Consider the following 23,133-nt stretch of genomic DNA (forward strand, 5'->3'; position numbering starts at 1 on the left):
GTGTAAATTGGGCCTTTTGTGGCATGAGTGGGCCCGTTTAAAGTGCGAGTGAAACGAGCGTTTTAAAGACCCACGAGTTGAATAGGTTTTTTTGTTCGACGAGGCCTTTAAAGGCTCCAAATCGCTTAAAATCTTTAAAATTAGCTTGACGTTTCGTTTTGACAAGTTGTGACATTTATCAAAATCCGTTCACATAGGAAAAAATTCTCAAATTCTGACAGTGTCGAACAAAAAAATACATTATGAAACCGGCCGTAATTCTGGCAGTTTTAAAAATGCTTTGAGAAGATGCAAGTGATTACTTTCGATGCATTGTTTCAGGATGAGGGAACTTCAAAGATTTTTTGCAAGTAACACCTATTTTTTTTGTTTGACACTGTCAGAATTTGAGAATTTTCTCCTATGTGAACGGATTTTGATAAATGTCACAACTTATCAAAACGAAACGTCAAGCTAATTTTAAAGGTTTTAAGCGATTTGGAGCCTTTAAGGGGCTCGTCGAACAAAAAAACGTTGTATTCAACTCGTTCGTGTGTAAATTGGGCCTTTTTGGCACGCGTGGGCCATTTTAAAACGCGAGTGAAACACAAACACACAAACTCGTCAAATAAACTACTGTTTTAATCGGGTTACATACCTACTCGGTACCTATATCATAATGTTGACAAATGTGACATTCTAATTCAGTGGCGTTGCAAGAAGGAAAACTATTGAAAAACGAAATTATTTATTTAAAATGAAAATTACTAGTAAACAACAAACTTAGTCTAAAGCAAATACTCAAAGCACCCGCCATTTTATTGTAAACAGGCTTGAGCACGACGTATTAAAGATGTCCTTACTGAATGGAATATCTCTTGATTATTTCTAATTTGGTTAGAAGCTATTTGAATTCTATGCCACAAATCTTCTTCATTATTGACTGGGGCTTCATAAACCAATGATTTTACATGGCCCCAAAAGTAGAAATCAAGTTGAGGGTTGTGGTTCGGAGACCGTGGTGGGCAGCTATGAGACCATTTCTACCTACCTATCCACTGGTTTTGAAATTTGACATTTAAGTAATTGACAACGTCGTGGTTCGTGGTGGACCTTCGTAATGGTAAATCGTCTATGCAATTATTGATAAGGTTATTTTGCAAGAAGTTAAGATAGGCATTACCGTTTAGTCTGTTTGGTAAAATGAATGGTTCGGGAAGTTCATTACCGAAGATGCCACTTCATACATTAATGGAAAACAAATGATGATGATGAACTTCTCTAACCACGTGAAGGTTGATGTACGCCCAAGAGTGCATATTTCGCAAATTTAATACTTCGTTGCGTGAAAAATTAGCCTCGTCCGTGAAAAGCATTTTCAATAAATGCAGGATCTCGTGCAATAATTTGTAATAAGTTACTAACCACTCGCAAAAATTATATCGTCGCGGGTAATCTTCCGGGAGTAAGGCCTGGATTCGCACATAATGATATGGATGCATTTGTTCTCGATGCAAAATTCTCCAAACTGTGCTTTTTGAAGCCCCAACTTGTCGAGCGATCTTTCTAACACTTACATTTGGATCTTCATGCACCAGATCTAAAACTTATTCATCAAGCTCACCATTGTCAAATCTAGGTCTTACCGTATCAATGTTATTAACATTAAAATGGCCAAATTCTGTCAATTGCCGGTCGATCCTCGCAAACACGCTTCTGTGTGGAATGCATCTATTCGGAAAGATTTCTCGATACCTTCTCGCTTTTTGTATGCAGTTAACCTATTTGTGATAAAGCCGTAATCAAACGATGCAGATTTGTAAATTTTGACTATTTGTTTCCTGAATATTTTCAAAGCCTATGTGCTACAAAAATAAAAACCAATTTTATAAGTTGAACACGTTGGAGGTGTAAGTACATTTCGTATCTTTTAGTAACTTTTTTCAAAAGCCTTGATTGCCTTTTGTCTAAGCAAGATTGAGGCACAATACCGGAACTTGGGTCATGTGTCCAGACAGCGAGAACCCACTATTGGAGACGATTCTAGGTTAAACGTTTTATTAACTGTTCAAGAAAATGCAGTGACCGACCCGACAACTGTCCCGTGACAAGGATATCAGTCTACGATATCAACTACTGTCCTGAAAATACTTAGATCTGCAAAACTGCATTCTTACAAGATGCAGATGGTCCAAGAATTAGCTGAGGATGACCCAGACCGCCAAATCCATTTTGCGAGCAAATGATGAACCTGATGAATTGGGCCGTTATTGTTATTGGGCTGACTATAACTCTCACTGGATACCAGAAACTCATACATAGTTCCCACAAAAACTCAATGTATGGGCTGGGATAATAGGTAATCCAATCTTGAAGCCAGTATTCTTGGATGGTAATCTTGATGGAGCAACATATCTTACGTTGCTTCAAGATCTCAGGCCACCGTTAGCCGCCTCATTTCCAGATCCGTTAGATCCAGATTTACCCGATAAAAGAATATGGTATCAACAGGATAGAGCTCCACCCCATTATGCTGTGATCGTTAGTAGATATTTAGACGAAGTTTTTGCCAATCGATGGATTGGAAGAAGGGGTCAAATTAAATGACCGGCAAGATCTCCGGATCTTACTGCCCTCGACTTTTTTTTACGGGGATATTCAAGAGTAAGGTCTATGTAACAAAACCGAACAATATTAAGGACCTTAATACGTTTAGGCATGAAATTAGGCCAATCACAGCGGAAATGTTATAAAACGTAAGGGGTGCATGTTACTATCGATTTGTAATTTGCCAATAAACAAATGGTGTCCATTTTAAACATTTGTTGCGTAAAATAATATTCAACTTATAACATTGGTTGTGCTTCAATCTTGCTTAGGCAAAAAGCAATCAAGGCTTTTGAAAAAAGTTACTAAAAGATGCGAAATGTAGGTACTATTGCGAGCAAAAAAAGTGGGACATCAACATCACTGTCTTGACTTTTACTGTGAAATGACCCTTATTGTTTCTAACCCTACTTTGAATTGATTGACGTTGTCATTAAGTATTGTAGGTTGTAGGGAATGAGTGTAAGTAAGCACGTAGTGAATATTTATTTAATGCAGTCTCAATTCAAATTTACCTTTATCAAAATAAGAGGGCATTTGGAAAAGGAAAATAGGAGTATAAAATAAATTTTTTAAACTGTCAGCTAGAATAGTATCAAATTTCTATGACAATAATCAAAGGCAAAGTGACAATAAAGCTTGGACTAGGTACATCGAATTTTTCAAAACTGACAGAAGTTTGATGTCCCACTTTTTTGCTCGCAATAGTACACCTCCAACGTGTTCAACTTATAAAATTGGTTTTTATTTTTTTAGCACGTAGACTTTGAAAATATTGAGGAAACAAATAGTGCGTTGTATTTCTTGGGAAGTGGCCTTTCAATCGAGGTGTCACTTGGCAATCTTGGCATACCCTTACTTTTGAAAAGAAAAGAAAACCAAAAGATAGGGGTGTTTGCGCACTTCCGGGAGCAGATATGCAAAAACCATATGCGCCAAAATGTGGGCAAGGAAAAACAAAAATTGACCTGTTTCGGGATTTTTTACAAAAGTCGCCTATGTCAAAGCTATGAGTTGTATTCCAGTTAAAATGTCCAACTGTATAGTTGGTATTATACTGTAAAATACTAACAATGCAACAGAAATGTTGAATTAAAGAGCAAAAAAATCATATGGCTATACTCGTGTTTATCTAATCATAAACAATTAAGTATGACCGATAACAACGGTAAAAATGTAAGTTCTAGTACATATCTTGAAAACTAACCAAGAACAAATAATCCATCAAGACTCGATGGTAATAATTTGATATATGATAATGGGGCGTATTCTGTAATTTTTAAAGGGGCGTTAAAATTTTAGCGTCTTTTAAAATTCAAAATTTCAAGCCCTGATTGGTCATTGCTATGACAACTTAATTTAAGTGCCTTTAAAATTTAGCGGAGCAGTTACAGAGTACGCCCGAATATCAGATATATTATTTATATTCTGCAAACCTACGACTATTTAACATGTATCACGTAATTACATAGGTGATTTTTATATTTCATTAACAAATTCATTTCAAAAGACTATAACATGCGTTTTATTTTTAGTACCATTGCCTTCAGCATATCAAGCGCGATTAAGATGTGACCAGAAAATTGCTGCCAACTCCAACGGAAAATGCAAAACGTCTGCACACACTCCTGACTCCTGCTACCTTCTGGCCTCGGTGGCCTGTGCTTGCAGCTGTACAGCAGGAATTAATGTGGTAAATCTGTTTCAAAGCGCGCCGGACGCTCACGCGTTTGTGGTGTTTGGTCGTCTATAGTCTGTATCTCCGACCAGCAACAACACAACAACCAGTCTCTCTTGAGACTTCGTAGAGAAAGCATTGTGTGTAATCGTTATAAATGTGCACGCCTGCTGAGTGACGATCGAATCCTTCACAATGTGGCGATTGTGTATGATTTTTATAACATTAGGAATCATTATCGAAGCACAAAGAAGAAACTATTCAACCTACCCATGTCCTTCGAAATGTGTGTGCTTCCGAAGAACAGTGAGATGCATGCAACTAGAGCTGACTGATATCCCGAAGGTACCCCTTCCTACAGTGATGTTGTAAGTTTAAAATAAATGTTTGTAACTTAATTGTTTATGTTTTGTACTCAGTGAGAAAGTTCACTACTAAGCCACAACTTAAAAAATACACCTACATCAAATAATCTAACTTTATAGTTACACACCTATGAACAATTTAACAATTTAAAAAAATCATTCAAGGTAGATCTTCTACAGTGGTAGTATTTACTCCATTAGGCATTTGTAAGTTATAGAAAAATCGCAATATAAATTTAAATAACTACTTATAGTTTTGAATTTCATTTTTGACTTTATTGTGGATCAAACTCAGAATCGTTTGAAATATCGGCCAATTCTTAACTTTGTAAAACTTATTTTATGAAAATTTACTTAACGCATATTCTACATGCAATGGAAATGAAAATTAAAAATAATGTAGATTAAAATTTCAACCTTGAACTAATTGAATATTATCTAAAATCGAAATTTTCCATTTTTTATTATATCTTTGTTACAGGTATATTGAAACAGTATGTTACAAATTCACGTTTCTCAAACGTATGAGTAGACTCGGGTTCGAATGTAAAACTAAAAAATTGTAATATGTGATATCCTACAAAAGCACGATTGAAGAGTTTATATCAATTTTATGTTATATAGGCCATCTTAGCATTTTATAATATATCGTTTGAAGTTGAATTGTTTGTGTGTTGTGAACTATAAAACAATTGTTAATAGATAAACTCCGTCCAGCGAGAAATTGGAAGATTTTAAATTGTAGACTTGTAACCCAACACTACAAAATGCACTAGAATACATTAATTAGAGCATAATTTCAGGGCAAAAAATGTTACTGCTTGAAGGTAAATAAATAAATAATTTACGCTAGGTAGTATTTTCTCTGCGTAGAATTTAGTGATTTTTATGTCAACCAATCTCTCGCTGGACAAACTATATCAAATGTTGTCTTCTTGTTTGTGGTGATACACACGAAACGCAAAGCGGGATATAAAAAATTCTTGCTACCGTGTTCAGCAACAACTGCAGATAAAGTCTCTTTCCCCATCGTAAAACACTACTTACCAACAAAAATACCCCTAATTAAAATTTCAGCTTTGCCGCAAGCTGAAGGTAAGGTTATTGTGTGTGAAAAACTTTAGTATGGGTTTACGAGAATCTTCAAGTTACGGCCAAAGACCTGAAATTTCTAAAGATTTTAAAGGGTATTGATATCAGTTTTGAAAGGAACGAAATTAATAAAATACAAACATATTTAGGATGTTTGCACGTGAGCATAACCATTCATTAAAAGCGCAAATATTTGGGGACACAAGCGTGACTCCTCATTTAATAGACGGTCTCCAGATAGTGGATTTAGAACATACATATTTCAATTCTAAAAATTGTAACAATTTTAATATCCTTGCTTAATGAACTCTTTTCAAATATGGTCATTGCTCATCTTTCAAAGAAAAATGGTTGTTGTCTCACGTACCTACTAGTAGATAATTAACTGAAGAAAACATGTAAGTATATGTATATTTTACTTAAATGTTAAAAAAAAATAAATAGGTATTTGTTCTGATGGAAAATTTCGATTTCAATCACTTTTAATTCTAAATAATTTACAGGCATTTATATGTTTATAAAAATTTTATCAAATTTATTAAATTCCTAAATTTGACTTGTTTTTATTGTACCACAGATAATGATTACAAATTGATAACAAATTATTAATGAAAATATGTAATCAGAATATAAATTAAAATTTGAATGCAGACGTTCTCTGAAGGACAACTTTCTTGAGCAAATTAATTTTTTCGGATATATACATTTAATCGTTAACTGAATGATAGTGATGAATGATGACTGTTTTAATTTTGATTTATAAGTGCAAAATTTTTATTACGTATTTCTTCCTACATGTGTTTCATTAAACGATTTATTTCTACAATTATATAAATTAGCCCATGTCTAGCAATTGATTTGTTTAATATGCATTTTGATAACCTACGCTCGGTATTCCGAACAAATCGCACTCTTCATGTTGAGTATCAAACATTTCATCCTACGAAATATTAACTTACATTTCACTAAATCGACCGAGATGCTGTCAGTCTGCTTGACAGACTAATTACTGATATTATAGCTATTAAATAGTACAATGTTATACTATTAGATTAATTAAGATTCGTACTTCTGGTTACCAAGTAATAAACAGTCTATTAAAGCTTTTTAAATTTTAGAACATCGAGAACTGACAGATATTTCTTTTCTTTTCTTTATTCAGTAAAGTATTAATGTAAATATTATTTTACAGTTTTCGTCTTACAAAAAAATTCTAGCACCACGCTGTGTGCACTCTTTGAAGCATCGTAAATACAGTGAGTGACCGTAAGAAAAACTATAAGCTTTTCTAACTATAGGTGTGTCTAATATTATATTGAAAACAATTTGCGTACATTCGCAACCGTTCAACGTTCTTCGATAAATGCATTTTTATGAAATAGTTGTATTAATAGCATTCACTGGGTAGACGTCGCCGTTAATAAATTTGGAAGCATAAGTCTGTTGCTAATAATCGTTTTTTAAACATCCCGAACTTTGCTCATTAAGTTATAAATAAAATAATAGCATAAACACATGTTTAACATATCGCTTTATTTTCAAAAAAGACTGGTGTTGATCATGCATTTATACGTACATATCCTCTGATGCATTGCGTTGTGACGCATTGACTGTCTTAATTTAACTCGCAAATAGACAATCTGAAAAGTTGTTGGCACATTTGGCAACCATGTAAAAATTGCAGTCAATTTGAATCTGAAAATTTGGATTCCTGTGTACAACACATAAGAAAAAATATAATGTAACCAGACTCAACACTTCCAAATCAGTTATATAATGTTTGATATTATACATTCAAACAAGGCTGTTAAAAGGCATTCAACGCGAAAATGGTTGGGTCCAGTCAGAATCACAGTTTCAGAAATAGGATTAAAATAAATATGACTCAGACAATAGTATGTAGAATCGCATAGACAATAATTTAGTATTCGTTTAACATGCCTTTTAGTGGTATTGGATAAGTATGTAAAAAATTATATTGACAACCTTTAAACATTAACAATTACTTTAAAATATTTGAAAGAAGTTGTCAACTTACTGCTCTGAATACTAAGTTAAATTATTCAGATAAATTGAAAAATTGTGATTCAGTTTTGATGAAAATGGATTACTTTAAATGATGTGTTCTAAGGATGGTTGTAATTTTATTTACAGTTGAGTAATTTTTAAGTGTAGAATATACTGAAAAGCCGTTGTTACGTCGTTGCCCAATCACATATAAAAAACTAATAAAATACAGGAAACTATTATCATTAAAAGGTTCATTGAAACATCGTCCACATTTTAAATGTTAAAAAGGAGATTTTAAAGATATGTAGTACATTTAATCACGGTGCTGCCGGTGGTAAATACCTAAACATCAACCTCTGCTTACCAAATACACTATAATTGTGTGTCCATTCAAATTGTAATTTATCGTAGATTATGTTACGATTACACATTAAAAATTCATAGATATGGTGATTTAAAATAATCTGGCTATATCGTTGAAGATCTACCAAGTCTGTAATAGGTAACTAAAAAATGTCACAAAGGTATTTTAATGCTGGTAGTTAATTCCCGGGAGATCTGTCAAATATGTGTCGAGAGTTATAATATCACGACCTATGAATTCCAGATAACCTTTACGAATTCATGGAGCGTAAACTTTGATATATTGTCGTAAATATATAAGCTGTGGGGTGTGGATTTAAGGCACACAATACTCAATAGATAATTAGATTTGCCAAGCAATGTGTGTTATTTTTATTTATATTTTTAAATAGAATTTTAACATCTATTATTATTAACGCTATTTCTTTTTCTTTTTATTTGTGCTTGCATTATCACAAAACAGACGTTTCATATACATATGTATCTCTTAATTATTCCTTATAATCCATTTTTAAAGTTCTCAAAATGTAAACAATTATGCTTCTTTTTATAGCTTATGTTAATTATTGAAAATGTAAATTTATTAGAAACAGATGTAAATTTGTAACCGAGCAGGTGCTACTTTCTTATTTACAAATTGCTTAATGATTATCTTCTAGCTAGCCCATATTTACCTTAAATATAATGAAATACTAGGTAAAATGAAAACATGTTTTATTTGAAGGTTTACGTTTTGCTGAAGAATGATCTCGTCATGATTTTAAACTGAATAATAATTGTAATTCATGTTTAATTTAGTAATCTTAAACGAACCCAAATAAGGCACTGAACGCATAATGGACAAGTAAATGTTGGCAACATGATGATTCATTCATTAAACAATTATTTGTTTATTTTTTAATAATTTCCACAATTGACTCCGTCTATAAAATTGACCATTCATTTATCTACACTTCATCAAATTAATTTAGAGTGGTTGATGCAGTCAATTAAGTTTTTAAATATTGAAATACTAGATAAAAATTATCAATTTTGAATAGGTCATTTTTGTTATCGAACATTTGTATATGACTTCATATAAATCTTCATAATGGTAGCAGATCAGTAACAGTTAATCATCATGTTATATGTTGCTGCAACATAACTATGTAATTATTAAGTTAGTCGAATTATACCATCTTCATTTTCTAATTATTGTTTTTAAAAAGGTATAGCGCGATAACGTTTCATAAGAATTGAACAAAAATTATTCACTTTGTATAAAATTAATATCTTCTATTAAAATAAGAGTATTTTATTGGTTTATTACAAGTTGGAAGAGAAGTTTTACAAATTTTTATTGAGACTAAACACATTTTAAAGTTAAATCTTTCAGCCAAACTATTAGTCATAGACAAAACAAATAATTTTTGTACATTGTACTACATATTCTGTAGATATACATACTTACTTACCTACCTTAGGGCCGGTTTCACCAACGTGAGTTATTTAACTACAGATTAAAATATACGAAAACATTGTTATAACAATAGGTAACTAAAGTAACATACAGTTAACTTTAACTGGCGTTGGTGAAACCGGCCCTCAAAGGGACTATTTTTATAAAAACCATAAAGTAACTGTAGATTATCTCATTAAGAGTAGAAGTGATTCTTTTGTGCCCAGAGATTGAACACCGAGACGAAGTCGAGGTCGGCAACTGGGTGAAGCACAAAAAGAGCTTCTACTCTGAATGATATACAGCGCGTTCGTAAAGTTCTGAATACTGTAAGTATTAATTTCTGAGAAAAATCCTCGAAGAGGTCGACTTTGTTTTCAAAAAGTGCATATTCTTCAGTACTTTACTTATGTTGACAGCTTTTCATCTCCTAATTATGACGTCATCAATATTTTTTTTAAATGACAACCCCCACTTTTTTCTTCTTTTTCTGATAGCCTTTCGTACTAGCTAAACGATGAATGAAAAAAATTGATACCTTACATAATAATTTTTTGAGAAAATAACAAATTTGATGTCAAAAATTTGATACCTAATTTTTAATGTAAAAATTTAAATTGACGTCAAACAAAAACAAACAAACATCTAAGGTTAACAATAAAATTTAACGCAAATGTTGAAATTGCCTCTCGCCGACCATTTAGCACTCACCGACACTTTGTACACTGCGCTCAATAATGTCAGGGCTTATTTGTTCCGTTTCAGCGCGAATTCTCTGCCGCAAATCGTCTAAATTGTTTGGTCTATTAAAATAAACCTTCGATTTGATTAGGATTAGAAGTGTTTCAAGTCCGGTTACAAAAAAAAAAAACCTCACTTCAACCGTTTCTATAGAGACACACAAAGGCGCGGTTTTCGACCGCTTGAAAATAAATCTTTTTTATAAAATCGTATCAAAATGAAGTCATTTATACAGTAATTTGCGGGCATAAATAATGCCTTTTGCGCCCTAAAGCCTAAAAGAACAAAAATTAATTTTAATAGCTATTTTATTTGTTGCATCACATTGACAACCAACAACATAACTCTTGATTTTTGAGAACGAATCATTTCATTTATTTTTTCAAAGCTTTAAGGTGGATTTAAATGATTTTACAAAAAATAATGTTTGCATTTCGGGCGTGAACAGCGATTTTGGCCCTTTGGCGTCTTATAATCCCTCGGGCCTTCGGGCCTCGTGCTTATAATTCCGCCGCGGGCCAAAATCGCCTCCTTCACGCCCTTAATACAAAAATATCTATTTTTGCAATCTTGAATTAAAATAGTGTCATTATACCTAGTTTTCATTTTGAATTTCGAAACAGCCTTCTTTTTTTCACCTTACACAAAAAAACAGTATCGAAAAGTATGTCGAAAAGTTAAGTCTTTTCGACATACGATGTCGAAATGTTGGTTACTATAGATGCCAAAAAACATGACAGCATATAATTTAATTTGTCAAGAAATGTATTTCAAATTATTGTGGGTTCGATTTGTGCTATTTTAAATTAATTCAAAATTGCAAAAAATAGAGTATAATATACGGTGCGATCAATTAAAAAATAAATCGAGTCGACGTGTTACCTATGGCAACCCATGCCATAGCATAGGCTCCAAAGCAAACTCGATTTATTTTTTAATTGATCGCTCGGTACGTAGTATTGTCCAACTCCTAAGCCTCGTTGGACAAACTTAACGTCAACTGAAAAAAGCACATTCATTTTACTACTTATATTATAATACACCATTTTTTATCTTCAACATTTTTACGTCATTTTTATAAAACGTGTCGAACGTTAATTTGTGGTTATAATATTTACTTATGATCCATGCTACCAAGAATTATTGCGGTCTTTAGATTATCATTAGTAAATATAGAACTCTTACCACATTTCTTTATAGTATCAAATATATTACATTGAAGTTTATTTGCGGTATTACCGTGGCAGTCGGATTAACACATGTGACTTAATTTTGCGTGACGTAATACGTTAGCATACATGGAAATGTGTAGGTCTGTTGAATTGTAAAGCAAATTACGGTTTTTTAATTTTATAAAATAATTACGAAAGTGACTTTTTACGATTTTTACAATACTATTTAAAAACTTTAAACTAGAATGTTCTATAGAAATCTAAATTTATTTTAAAATACTTAATGGAAATTTCTAAAAAAAATATTGATTTGAACATTATTTATATGTAGAGAGAAGAAAATTTCACTTTAATAGAAAACTCAAACACTCTTGATCTAACACATCAAGTCAGTGTTGATGAAAACTTACCGACAGCTAAATGTCAAAATATTTGTACACTGTTGGTAGTTTATTTTAACAGGAAAAAAATCATCATTTGTATGTTCTATTTTAACTTTCAGACTTGACACACGCAATCAAAATTCCGATTTGAACCCTCAATAATTTAATTGTTTATTTTCATAATATCAAATTTTAATATAATGTTTGTTAATTCACATTTAAATACTTTAGTTTACCAATTACAATTATATGTAGAAAGTATTTTTTCTCAAACCATCTTAAAAGAGGTTACTCTTTTAATTTTCTGCCACCAAAGTTGATGTTTTTGTAACTGTATTAAAAAGTTACGTGTTACTAAGGCAACACTTGTACCTCCTAGGATTAAAAGTATGCCTTTTAATTCTAGACTTAAAATTTTGTACTGCAACTAATAGTTTGACACTTCGTTGATTTGAAGAGAACAACTAAATATGTAAATAAAACAAAATAAGACAGTTTTCTGTCTCTTTAGTTACACGAATATTTCTATAAAATTTCGGTTTAAAACTTTAAATGTACCTGAGTTTCGTGCTTTTCATGATATGAGCCCTTTACTTGATTGGAGAAAAAAATAGTAGCTTTTTTTCACTTGCAATTACAGAATGAGTGTAGCGTACCGTACACATGCACTTTTTACACTGGTATCGTAAATCTCTACTTTTATTTATACTGTGCTGGAGATCTCCTCTGTGTTTTTGCCACAAAATGATAACATTTATTGTCTATCTTGAATTGTAAACAGATAACTTGTGTTGATATATGTAAATAATAAAATATAAATAATCTCAATCATTAATTCTCCGACTAAGGCTAAGGGAATAAAACAATGACCGAATAGTAACTAGAATACATACCGGGTGTAGAATGGATTTTGGTACATAGGCACTTTACGTGTAAAAATAAAAATCCTGGGATATTGGCTCCCCTAATTATTTTAGAACAAAACCTTAAATACAAAAATTGTAGAGTTTTAAAAATGGTTCCCAATTGTGTTTTCGTTTGTTTTTTAACATCTTCCGGGAATACACAATAATGGAAAAAAGAATTGAGGAATTTGTCAAAATAGCAATATCTGTGAAGTGTAACCAAGGTGACAACACTGACAACCAAATATGACAATGTATGATATCTGACATGTCAAACTTGGAATTGGTCGCTCAGGATAGAATGCAGGAAATGTTGCCTGCATGTATCTAAAAGACAATCCGGAGTAATACCATTTTACGAAGTTAACTTTGTCTTCTTTGTTTTAACATTCTTTGAGGAATTAGTAAACTCGTTACGTTTGTCAAAAAATGAACTTTATTGTTGTCGGGAGTCATGGCTATTACTATTTTATCGATAGATTTTTAATATTTAATTTTTCTTCTCTAACAGAACCAGAAGGTATTGGAAAATAATTAGAAAAGAATTTAGGTACAATGTTTTTGAAGTGAAACTTTTTATGGGAGGGTTTTGAAATTCTGATCGGCAACCTTAAATAAAACAAAAAACATGTTATTTCAAATTTAATTCCATGATTACTTTTTAGTTAGATTAATTTTGTGTTTTTATTATCAAAAGAGTTCATGAAATATCAATGTTATTATTATTAAAAACATAGATACATTTATACAAATTTCATAATCTTTCTTATCAAAAATTTAAACAGCTTCACAGTTGCATTTAAAAACTTACTTAGATTAAATGTGTTAATTAACAGCTGAGACACATCTGTGAAGTTAGAAGACACAATTAACAGCTGAGTGTGATAACATGAAAAACCATATACCTACTTAAAAAAATTAATGGCAAGCGGAGCACATAAATTATTTGTTACAAAATTAGTACTTTATCAATTCCACTTATTAAGTTAAAAAATTTATTGAACTCCTCTTTCTTAGAACACAGTAGAGAATAAAAAACGCAATAAATCATCAAAGCGATGAACCACCTAAACATCTAATTACAACATCAGGCGATCCTAAATCGAAGCGGAAATGATAAGCATCCAAATCACCAAACATCGATAATTTGACCAACATAGAACACAATTTTATTCAAATGACTGTCTAACCAAGGTGTGTCAATATTGTTAAGTTGATCAACTTCACCGGAAGTGAATCTTATTTAAAGTAGGTATACTGTGTAGAATGCTGTATCTGGTTTATATTTTTAGTTTAGGTACTGTTACGTTATAAATTACGCTCCAGAAACTGGGCAACCCTGTTACCGGTTACAAATCCGGAATGTTCAGGGGTATAACGAACAAGTCGTGGCTTCGACTCGGTTTACAATGCGAACCACGAGAAACGCCGACTGAAGCTGAAAAATTGGTGAGAACAGCCCGGAGTACGGGAAATGATACACAATCTTCCAACTAATCGTTTATTCAGATGTCAAACAATGAAAATAATGATATAAATGAAAAAGGAAACAACGAAGCCTGACTAGCCCTATGGCGTGTACAAAATTGAATAACCCTAACTCCTCGGAGGGTCCCCCGGGTCCCAGATATTCAACGAACGAGTACCGGCGAAACAGTAAAAAAAAATTCCCTTCTTTAGCGAAGGAGGAAGGCCGACTGGTCCTACGTAACGTCGCTATTCGGCTACGCCGCCCGCATAAGCGGGGAGGTCCTCCAAGTCTTCCTTCGCTCCAAAAAAAAATTGAAGTTAAGATGTTTTTCTCCGGTACGGACCGGTGAAGAACCACGCGCAAAAAAATGTTCGGTGAGCGCGATACACAATTCCTGGCGAGGTCACTCACCGATTGATAATCGTTCGTGAATATAAAAACCCGACGGACTTGATAAGGAATTTTTTTCTTAGTTAATACGATTAATGAAATGACGCGCCTTATGACAAAACTGCTACTTTAACAGTGGAACAAATTATAATCCTAAACGCGATATACAAATTAAAGGAATTTGAGAGAACTTTTCACCCGTCGAAATAATGAGTGACAATGGAAATTTGACTATAGTTAAATACAAACGCTCAATTAGTTCGACGGAGTGACAAAATACAACCGAAAATTTTGAGAAGCTGCGGCCTGTAAAAATTGGGGTGTCACCACTGCTCCGGACTTGCTGGTGGGTAGATCCGGCACCTTCCGGTGAGTCCGGGGACGACCTGGACTGACAGAACTCGACGAGATCCTGATCCGCAAAAGCGTTCGGTCTGGAACCTTCCGTAGTGAAGTCCGTGATCCGCTTGGCGATGTGGGCGGTGGTACTTAGACGAATCGTCTCCAACGGCCCTCGTGAACTCCACTACGTCGTCTCGTCGGCCCTGCAAATTCACTCGATCACTGTCCCCTTGACTCTCCCCAGGCACACTGACAACACCACCGGCAAAAGGTCGTGAAAAATCCCCGCTCTGTCTCTGGTTCCCCCGATTTATAGCTTCCACCCCCTCTGTGCGCAGATTTTTCGGCGGAAGTCCGAGTACGTTTCCGTCGCGATGGATTCTAGAACATTCTAGAAAAATCGCGAAGATTTACAATCGCGCGGCGATTTAAATCGTAACAGTACCTACTCTTTATAGGAGGCGGGATAATACTAACAGATCTTCACTACAATGTTAATTAAATCCATATTATGTACTTGACATTGATTGTTTTATTGATTTACTTATAATGCTTCTCATTATTTATCATGACTTTATGCTAAAGTAGGTCGCATTAATGTCACGATGTTGGATACCTTGCAAGTCCGGATTTTATTAATAAGTCGACAATTACCTAAAAGAGAAGCCCAAACTATAACTAAAATTAAGAATAACAAACAAAAATTGCTAAAAGTCGTGAATCATTCATTTTTCACCAAAAATCTCGACATAATTACGGAATTCCAAATTGTCTTGATTACATCATTCTTTATTATTTTGAATTATTTTTTGAGTATTCAAAATAGTAACACCAACTAAATATTTGCACATAGAAGGAGTTTGGAAAAATACATCTTCTAGCTTGAGTGGAGTGCAGTCCTATCATCACCTCAAAAATTATATTTAGAGCAGGATATTCACACTTCATATCAACAACGTTCTCAAAATACAGAAACTAAACAAACATTAGGCTCATTGGCCATCAATATCAAAATTAATTTGAAGCAAAAATTTCGATCTCGTGCCAACGAGTTAAAAATAAAATCGTTTACGATACAATATCCTTCATATAAAATACAATAATGACATTTAAAATTTTGTTCAAATTACTTTTAAATATTCTTAGATACTTTTATATACGTACTTGTCTACATCCATGAATACTCATTCTAGACACATCCAAGGAGGAGTGTTAAATTAATGATTAAAAACAATATTGGATATAAAACCCTTCTACCGTAATATCCGTCTTAACAAGAAATTTTGTTTTTCAGGGATCTACGATTTAACAAGATTAAAGACATCACTCCTGGATCCTTTAAAGGTCATAAAGTTTTACGATCTCTTTTACTTAACAATAATTTATTAACAAGCCTGAAAAATGGAATTTTTACTGGTCTAGTTCAATTAAGACATCTTTATCTTTACAAAAATAGAATAAAGTACATCGAGTCGGAGGTTTTCCAAGGATTACCAAAATTAGAACATCTGTAAGTATTATTAATAATACAATAAAGATCCATTCCATATTATAACTGAAAATTACATACGTTTAACACAAGCATAATCCCTATCACGTACCTACGCATTATCGTAAGCAATAAGAAATATTACCTAACGATAATTTGAAAATATACATAGCTGTCCAAGAACTCTACCGTTATATTGCACTTTACTTCAACAATGAAAAGATTATTATTTGACACCTCCTACTGAGAAAACAACCGCTTAGCCTGACACAGACTACCTGATACCCTCCGTCTACAGAACCGGTTTATAAAAATTTTATAAACCTAATTATTAATTACAGACTTAAGAAAACTAATACATACATAGTTACGGAAAATAATAAAATATTTTAACTCCTGCCCTGTTAAACACCTCAGGCCAAAGACCGACCCTTAAAGACCTGCAATATAACGTTACAGTTTTTAGACAACTATATTTGCTTAATTCAAATAACCAATTTTTTCTACTGGAGTTTGGAAAACTTTAACATTGTAATACTAATTTGAGTTAGGAAAAGTGAAAAATTTCCTACTAAGGGCGGAAATAATATTTCAACACTAAAAGTTCAATTTTAGTCGTTTCCTGGGATACGTAACGTAAAAACTGGTATTTAATTGAGACAAAAGCTTAAACGCCTTCACAATTTTTCATTAATAAATTGTTTCTCTATGGTAACGAAAGTAGAACAATTTTGATTTCGCTTTTTAATTTAGAAATAATTAATAGTAAGTATATTAAAAATATCCAAATTTTATGTATTTTCCAAACTCCAGTAGAAAAAATCATGTGTGCAATACGTAGGAAATCTATTTTTTTCCGTACACGGCATGTTTTTGATCTCGACTATCGTCTCGATCAAAAATCCCATGCCTAATACGGAAAAAAATTGAATTTCCTAACTTATTGCACAAATAGCTATTGTAATTGATTTATATGCACAATTTTAAAATCATATTTGAAACACCTGTATTAATGACTAGAACTTCTGATACATTATTACGTTTTAGGTACTTACATAACAATGAACTGAAAGAATTTAAGTATGGAACATTCTCAAACATCCCCCATCTGGACAGACTGTAAATCACAATCGACACACAATAGCCACCTCAAATAAATACGTTATTTTTAGATTTCTTTATAATAATCACATAAGCCATATTCCTGCAGGAGCATTTCAAAATTTACCGAAACTGACACGACTACGACTTGATCAAAACGCATTAGTATGTGACTGTCGAATTGCTTGGTTTGCAAAAATGCTAAATGATAATACCCTCCACGTCGCCGCTAATTGTCGATACCCAGACGAAATGTATGGAAAACCACTGAAAGGAATGTCGTCCACTGATTTCCACTGTAGTGAGTGACGCTCACGCCAAATGTAATAAAAAATGTTAAAATTAGTAAAATTTTAGAAGCCCCGGAAATAATGGAGGGTCCACAAGACATAGAAGTATCGTGGGGTAGCACAGCAATATTTACATGTAAGGTTAGTGGTGATCCAAAACCATCTATCTTCTGGATGCGCAACGACGAAGAAATTGCGCTAGATAGTACCAAATATACTTTAATGGAAAATGGATCACTTTTAATTAGAAATACAGAAGATAGCGACAGCGGTCATTATGAATGTATGGCTAAAAATTCAGACGGTGAAGTGAAGTCTAGAGCAGCACGTATGATCCTTGTACGTCCGGAGCAGCATTCTAGAAATGCGTATGGTAAATACCACTCATTAAATACAAATAACGTTTATGCTGCAATGATTCTTTATTTGAGAAAACTATTATTTTCATATTATTTTTCAGGTAGTCCAGTGTTTCTTGTTATGCCCGTTGGTGTAACAACAAGTGAAGCTGCTTCCGAAATTAATCTGCACTGCAAAGCAGTCGGAAACCCTCATCCAACAATTACTTGGTCTCTTAATGGAGTTCAGTTGACATCATCCGAAAGACATTTTATAGACAGAGATGGTACACTTATTATACGCCCTGTAAAAGCAAGTGATCATGGTACATATCGATGTGACGCCACAAACGACAATGGAAGAATTAGTGCAATAGCTGATGTGATAATCAATGGTAACTTCCTCAATTATTAAGTTTTCTGAAAGAAAACATTTCCAAAATGAATTAATTTCAGTCGCTCCGGTTTTTACTGCACATCCCCAAAATATAGATACTGATATTGGAAGTACTGTGAAATTAGAATGTGTAGCTGTAGGATCTCCTCCTCCGGAAATTACTTGGTTCAAAGACGATTTAGAAGTGAGGTCGGACGGAAGAGTATTTATTTCAGAAGATGGAAGCTATTTAGAAATTCGCAATGCCAAAGAATCGGATTCAGCTTTGTACATATGTGAAGCTCGTAATCACATTGGTTTCAGAGAAGTCAGTGCGAAAGTTAAAGTCACTTCACTTTCTCGAAAACCTCCCACATTTGTGTACAAACCGTATAACATAGAAACATTAGTTGGTAGTACAATTGAATTGCCCTGCAAAGCTCAAGGTGATCCGACACCCGGCATACAGTGGCAAAAAGACGGTGCAAGTTTACAAAGAACTGGCAGAACGAAAGTGTCCCTCACTGGTAATTTGTACATATATAGCGTTGTTCCAGAAGACCAAGGTCGCTACGAATGTACTGCTATTAATGATTTCGGACGAAACACTGCCTCTTGTTACGTTACTGTAAAAGAGAACCAAAATCCAACCAATTTCGGAATTGGAGATAAATTTGTGAAAATTGCCTTTGTTGAAGCATCTCAGGAAGTAGATAAAGCAATAAACAAAACTATCGACAATCTAGTCAACAACAGAGGCCCTCACAGTTCTGCGGAATTGTTTAGGCTGATACGTTTTCCCGACGCACCAGCTCGAGAACTGGCGAGAGCTGCTGAAGTGTACGAAAGGACTTTGGTGAATATCAGGAAACATGTGAGAGAAGGAATGAGGACGAATTCAACCACAGATTTTAATTACAGAGAGATTCTCTCCCCTGATCATTTGAACTTGGTCGCCGAATTATCTGGATGTATGACTCACAGATTTTCAAAGAATTGTACAGACATGTGCTTCCACTCTAAATATCGTACAATAGACGGTACTTGCAATAATCTGCAACACCCAATGTGGGGAGCTTCCTTGACAGGCTTTCGTCGAATCCTCAAACCGATCTATGAAAACGGTTTTAGCACGCCTGTTGGTTGGAATAAAGAGATAAAGTACTACGGTTACTCGAAGCCGAGTTCCAGACTAGTATCAACAACACTTATTGCAACTAGCAAGATAACCTCAGACAAAGAAATAACTCACATGGTCATGCAATGGGGCCAGTTCCTCGATCACGACCTCGACCACGCCATACCTTCAGTAAGTTCCGAAAGCTGGGACGGTATAGACTGTAAAAAATCATGCGAGTATGCAGCACCTTGCTACCCTATGGACGTTCCTCCCAACGACCCGCGCATTACAAACAGACGCTGCATCGACTTTGTAAGATCTTCAGCCATCTGTGGCTCCGGCATGACGTCGGTCTTCTTCGATAATATTCAGCCACGTGAACAAATAAACCAGCTTACTTCCTACATCGACGCTTCTCAAGTTTACGGTTACTCTGAAGAACTCTCCAGAGATCTGCGCGATCTGAACGGCGAAGGAGGTCGATTGCGTGAAGGCGCCGTCTTTGCTGGACGAAAGCCGCTTCTTCCCTACGCCGGAAATCAAGGGGTGGATTGCAGACGGAATTTATCAGAGAGTACCATAAACTGCTTTGTAGCGGGAGACATACGGGCCAACGAACAAGCCGGTCTCATAGCAATGCACACGCTGTGGATGCGCGAACACAATAGAATAGCTAGAAAATTAAAATCTTTAAATCCTCACTGGGACGGAGATATGGTGTACCACGAGGCTCGTAAAATAGTAGGTGCTTCAATGCAACACATAACTTACAAACACTGGTTGCCTTTCATTATCGGACCAGAGGGAATGCAATTGTTAGGCGAATACAAAGGATACGAACCTACAATTAATCCGAGTATTTCGAACGTATTCGCAACAGCAGCTCTCAGATTCGGACATACTCTTATTAATCCAGTTCTCCATCGATTCGACTGGGACTTTAAGCCTATTAGAGAAGGTCATTTGCCTCTCCATAAAGCGTTTTTCTCACCTTGGCGAGTAGTTGACGAGGGGGGCATAGACCCATTACTTCGTGGCCTCTTCGCAGTTCCCGCTAAACTAAAGAAACCCGATGAGAATTTGAATACTGAACTGACAGAGCAATTATTTAAAAGTGCCCACGCCGTTGCATTAGATCTGGCCGCAATGAATATTCATCGCTCGAGAGATCACGCTATACCCGGTTATATTGAATTTCGCAAATATTGCAACATGACCCAAGTCGATAGTTTTGACGACCTCAAGAACGAGATCACGGATCGTTCCGTACTTCGAAAACTCCAAGAGTTATACGGACATCCGGGAAATATAGACGTATGGGTAGGCGGCGTGTTAGAAGACCAAGTTGAAGGGGGTCGAATTGGTCCACTATTTCGTTGCTTATTGATTGAGCAGTTTAGACGGCTCAGAGACGGCGATCGCTTTTATTATGAAAATCCGTCAGTTTTTAAACCGGAACAGCTTGTACAAATCAAGCAGTACTCGCTGAGTCGAGTAATTTGCGACAATGGGGATAACATTACAAGAACTACCAAAAATTCTTTCATCTTGCCTGAACTGCAAGGAGGCTACATTCAGTGTGAAAATATTCCAGAGGTTGATTTAAGTCTGTGGTCTGAATGTTGTAGTGACTGCCGTTATTCTGGACAACTTAACACCATAAGTAGATTGAATGCAAGAAACCGCCGCCATCTAGACGATTTTACGTACAAGAATTCGACTGCAACAGAAAATTACATTGAAGAAAATCGAAAATTAAAAAGAAAAATGTTGAAAATGGAAAAAGATTTACATAGTATGAAGGAAACTGTTCAACAATTGGAAAGAGTGATCAAGAAACTCGAACGACAAAATTAAACACATACCTAAATCATTATAATAATTGTAGATACTGCTGCCAATTTAATGATAAGTCTAGTTTTATTTCTTAGCACTATACTGCCAATATTTACTTAATTTTCACTTATTTACGCATTTATTTTCTTGTGATAAACTAACAAGTGCGTACCTAATCGAATTGTTGTAAAAAGTACATAAATAAATAATAAATTTACACTCTTCGATTATATCACTTCAGATGCCATGGCATCTACGTCTATTGTGTGCTATACCTATAAACTAACTCCGAATACTAAAAACACTCAATATAATAAATTGCGTAACTGTAGATAAGCATTATTGTCCATTTTGTTGTGGAAAATGTACAGTTAACATTGAATTGTCCTAAGAAACATTAATGTTTACGTCATCAGACTTTGTTATCAATCCCTGTGTTTTAAAATGTTTGAGGCCATGCTTAGCGCTGTAAAGTAAGTAGAGGTAAAGTCAAAACGCAGAAGACGAATGTAGATCAGTTGAATCCAGCTTACGTACGAGTATATATGACAGTGGCGGAGTCAACAATTTTCTTTTGTTTACGCTATAGAGGGTGTTAGGGTTTCTTTCATCAGATGAAGAAAATTGGGTTTTGGTTAAGTTTTTACCCCTAAACTGACGACTGTATGATACGCCCCTGTCAGCGGTAAATTGGAGAGCACGCATCATAAGCTCCGCCCTGTCATGCTTCGTTTTGACTTTAGCTCTAAGTACGGTCAGTGGACAAATAAAACTGGGACACTTAAAATTTAATCAATGTAAATCAGACCATTGAATTGTCCACGACCTGCTGTATAATAACCGGCCTGTTCATTTGATTAAAAAAGCATTGCGAAAATGTTTCCGAGAAAGAGCCAATTTTCGCCGATGAGGACGCTTCTAAAGAATAAAAATGCGGAAAAATATGTTTAGACATGATTTTAGAATTAAGACTGAGTACAGTAAGTTCATATTTTCTTTCTAAAACAATACTGAATACAAATGTATTTTTGTATTTTTGATTTTAAATTCGAATGTCATTTCAACGAGAAAAACTCTCGGTGACAAAAACTTAAGATGAATGATATCCCCAAAAAGCGCCCGTACACTAGCGCTCTGCGGGGATCACTCAAATTACACTTTTGGGCCGATTATAATACAGCAGGTCGTGGAATTGTCAATATATTTGTCAGTGTCTATATAATATGTCATACCAAAGTTAACCTATTTGTGATAAAGCCGTAATTAAACGATGCAAATTTGTAAATTTTGACTTACGTGATTGTCATTTTTGCCCTAGTTTTATTTGTCCATCGACTGTACATAACTAAAAACCTTTGAACACTCCTTTTCCAAAAACCTCCACCGAATATGTACACTTCTCTCATTCATTAGTTTTTACGGTTTTCAAAGTTTAGTCCGTCTTTGGCTCTCGTTCTAGCAGTTCAGAGTGGGCCAAACGACTATAAAATGTGGACAAAATAATGATTATGATTTTAATGGCTTATAGTAGCCGTAAATAACACGGGAAAAATAATGAAAAAATTCAAAATCGATAGGGGTGGTTTTTAGAGGGGTGTTTTTTCTAAAATCGGGGCAAAAAAATACAATTTTAATTATAACTAGCTA

The 23,133-nt window shown here is 34.3% G+C and overlaps 1 protein-coding gene and 2 long non-coding RNA genes across 4 annotated transcripts; 1 reads left to right on the forward strand and 2 right to left on the reverse strand.

Moving 5' to 3' along the window:
- Window positions 1–736: 736 nt before the first annotated feature.
- LOC138141308 (uncharacterized) lies at window positions 737–12,504 on the reverse strand. The gene is made up of 3 exons (XR_011163072.1): window positions 12,387–12,504; window positions 1,163–1,760; window positions 737–1,111 (listed from the first exon to the last, which is right to left on the reverse strand). It is a non-coding gene; the product is annotated as an uncharacterized lncRNA (long non-coding RNA).
- Window positions 4,376–21,708, forward strand: Pxn (Peroxidasin). Of its 2 annotated transcripts, XM_069061918.1 has the most exons (7): window positions 4,376–4,632; window positions 16,231–16,446; window positions 17,473–17,544; window positions 17,598–17,827; window positions 17,884–18,189; window positions 18,277–18,549; window positions 18,611–21,708. In XM_069061918.1, the coding sequence occupies exons 1-7, from the start codon at window positions 4,460–4,462 to the stop codon at window positions 21,505–21,507; spliced, it is 4,167 nt and encodes a 1,388-aa protein (XP_068918019.1). In that variant the 5' UTR covers window positions 4,376–4,459; the 3' UTR covers window positions 21,508–21,708. The 2 variants fall into 2 exon arrangements, with proteins under 2 accessions (XP_068918019.1, XP_068918024.1); XM_069061923.1 differs by lacking the exons at window positions 4,376–4,632; window positions 16,231–16,446; window positions 17,473–17,544 and having other exon boundaries at window positions 17,689–17,827; window positions 17,873–18,189.
- LOC138141342 (uncharacterized) lies at window positions 14,221–17,604 on the reverse strand. Its single transcript, XR_011163106.1, has 2 exons — window positions 16,571–17,604; window positions 14,221–16,491 (listed from the first exon to the last, which is right to left on the reverse strand). It is a non-coding gene; the product is annotated as an uncharacterized lncRNA (long non-coding RNA).
- Window positions 21,709–23,133: the final 1,425 nt, after the last annotated feature.

Source organism: Tenebrio molitor, chromosome 1 (assembly GCF_963966145.1).
Source record: "Tenebrio molitor chromosome 1, icTenMoli1.1, whole genome shotgun sequence".
In the NCBI taxonomy this organism is placed as follows: domain Eukaryota; kingdom Metazoa; phylum Arthropoda; class Insecta; order Coleoptera; family Tenebrionidae; genus Tenebrio; species Tenebrio molitor.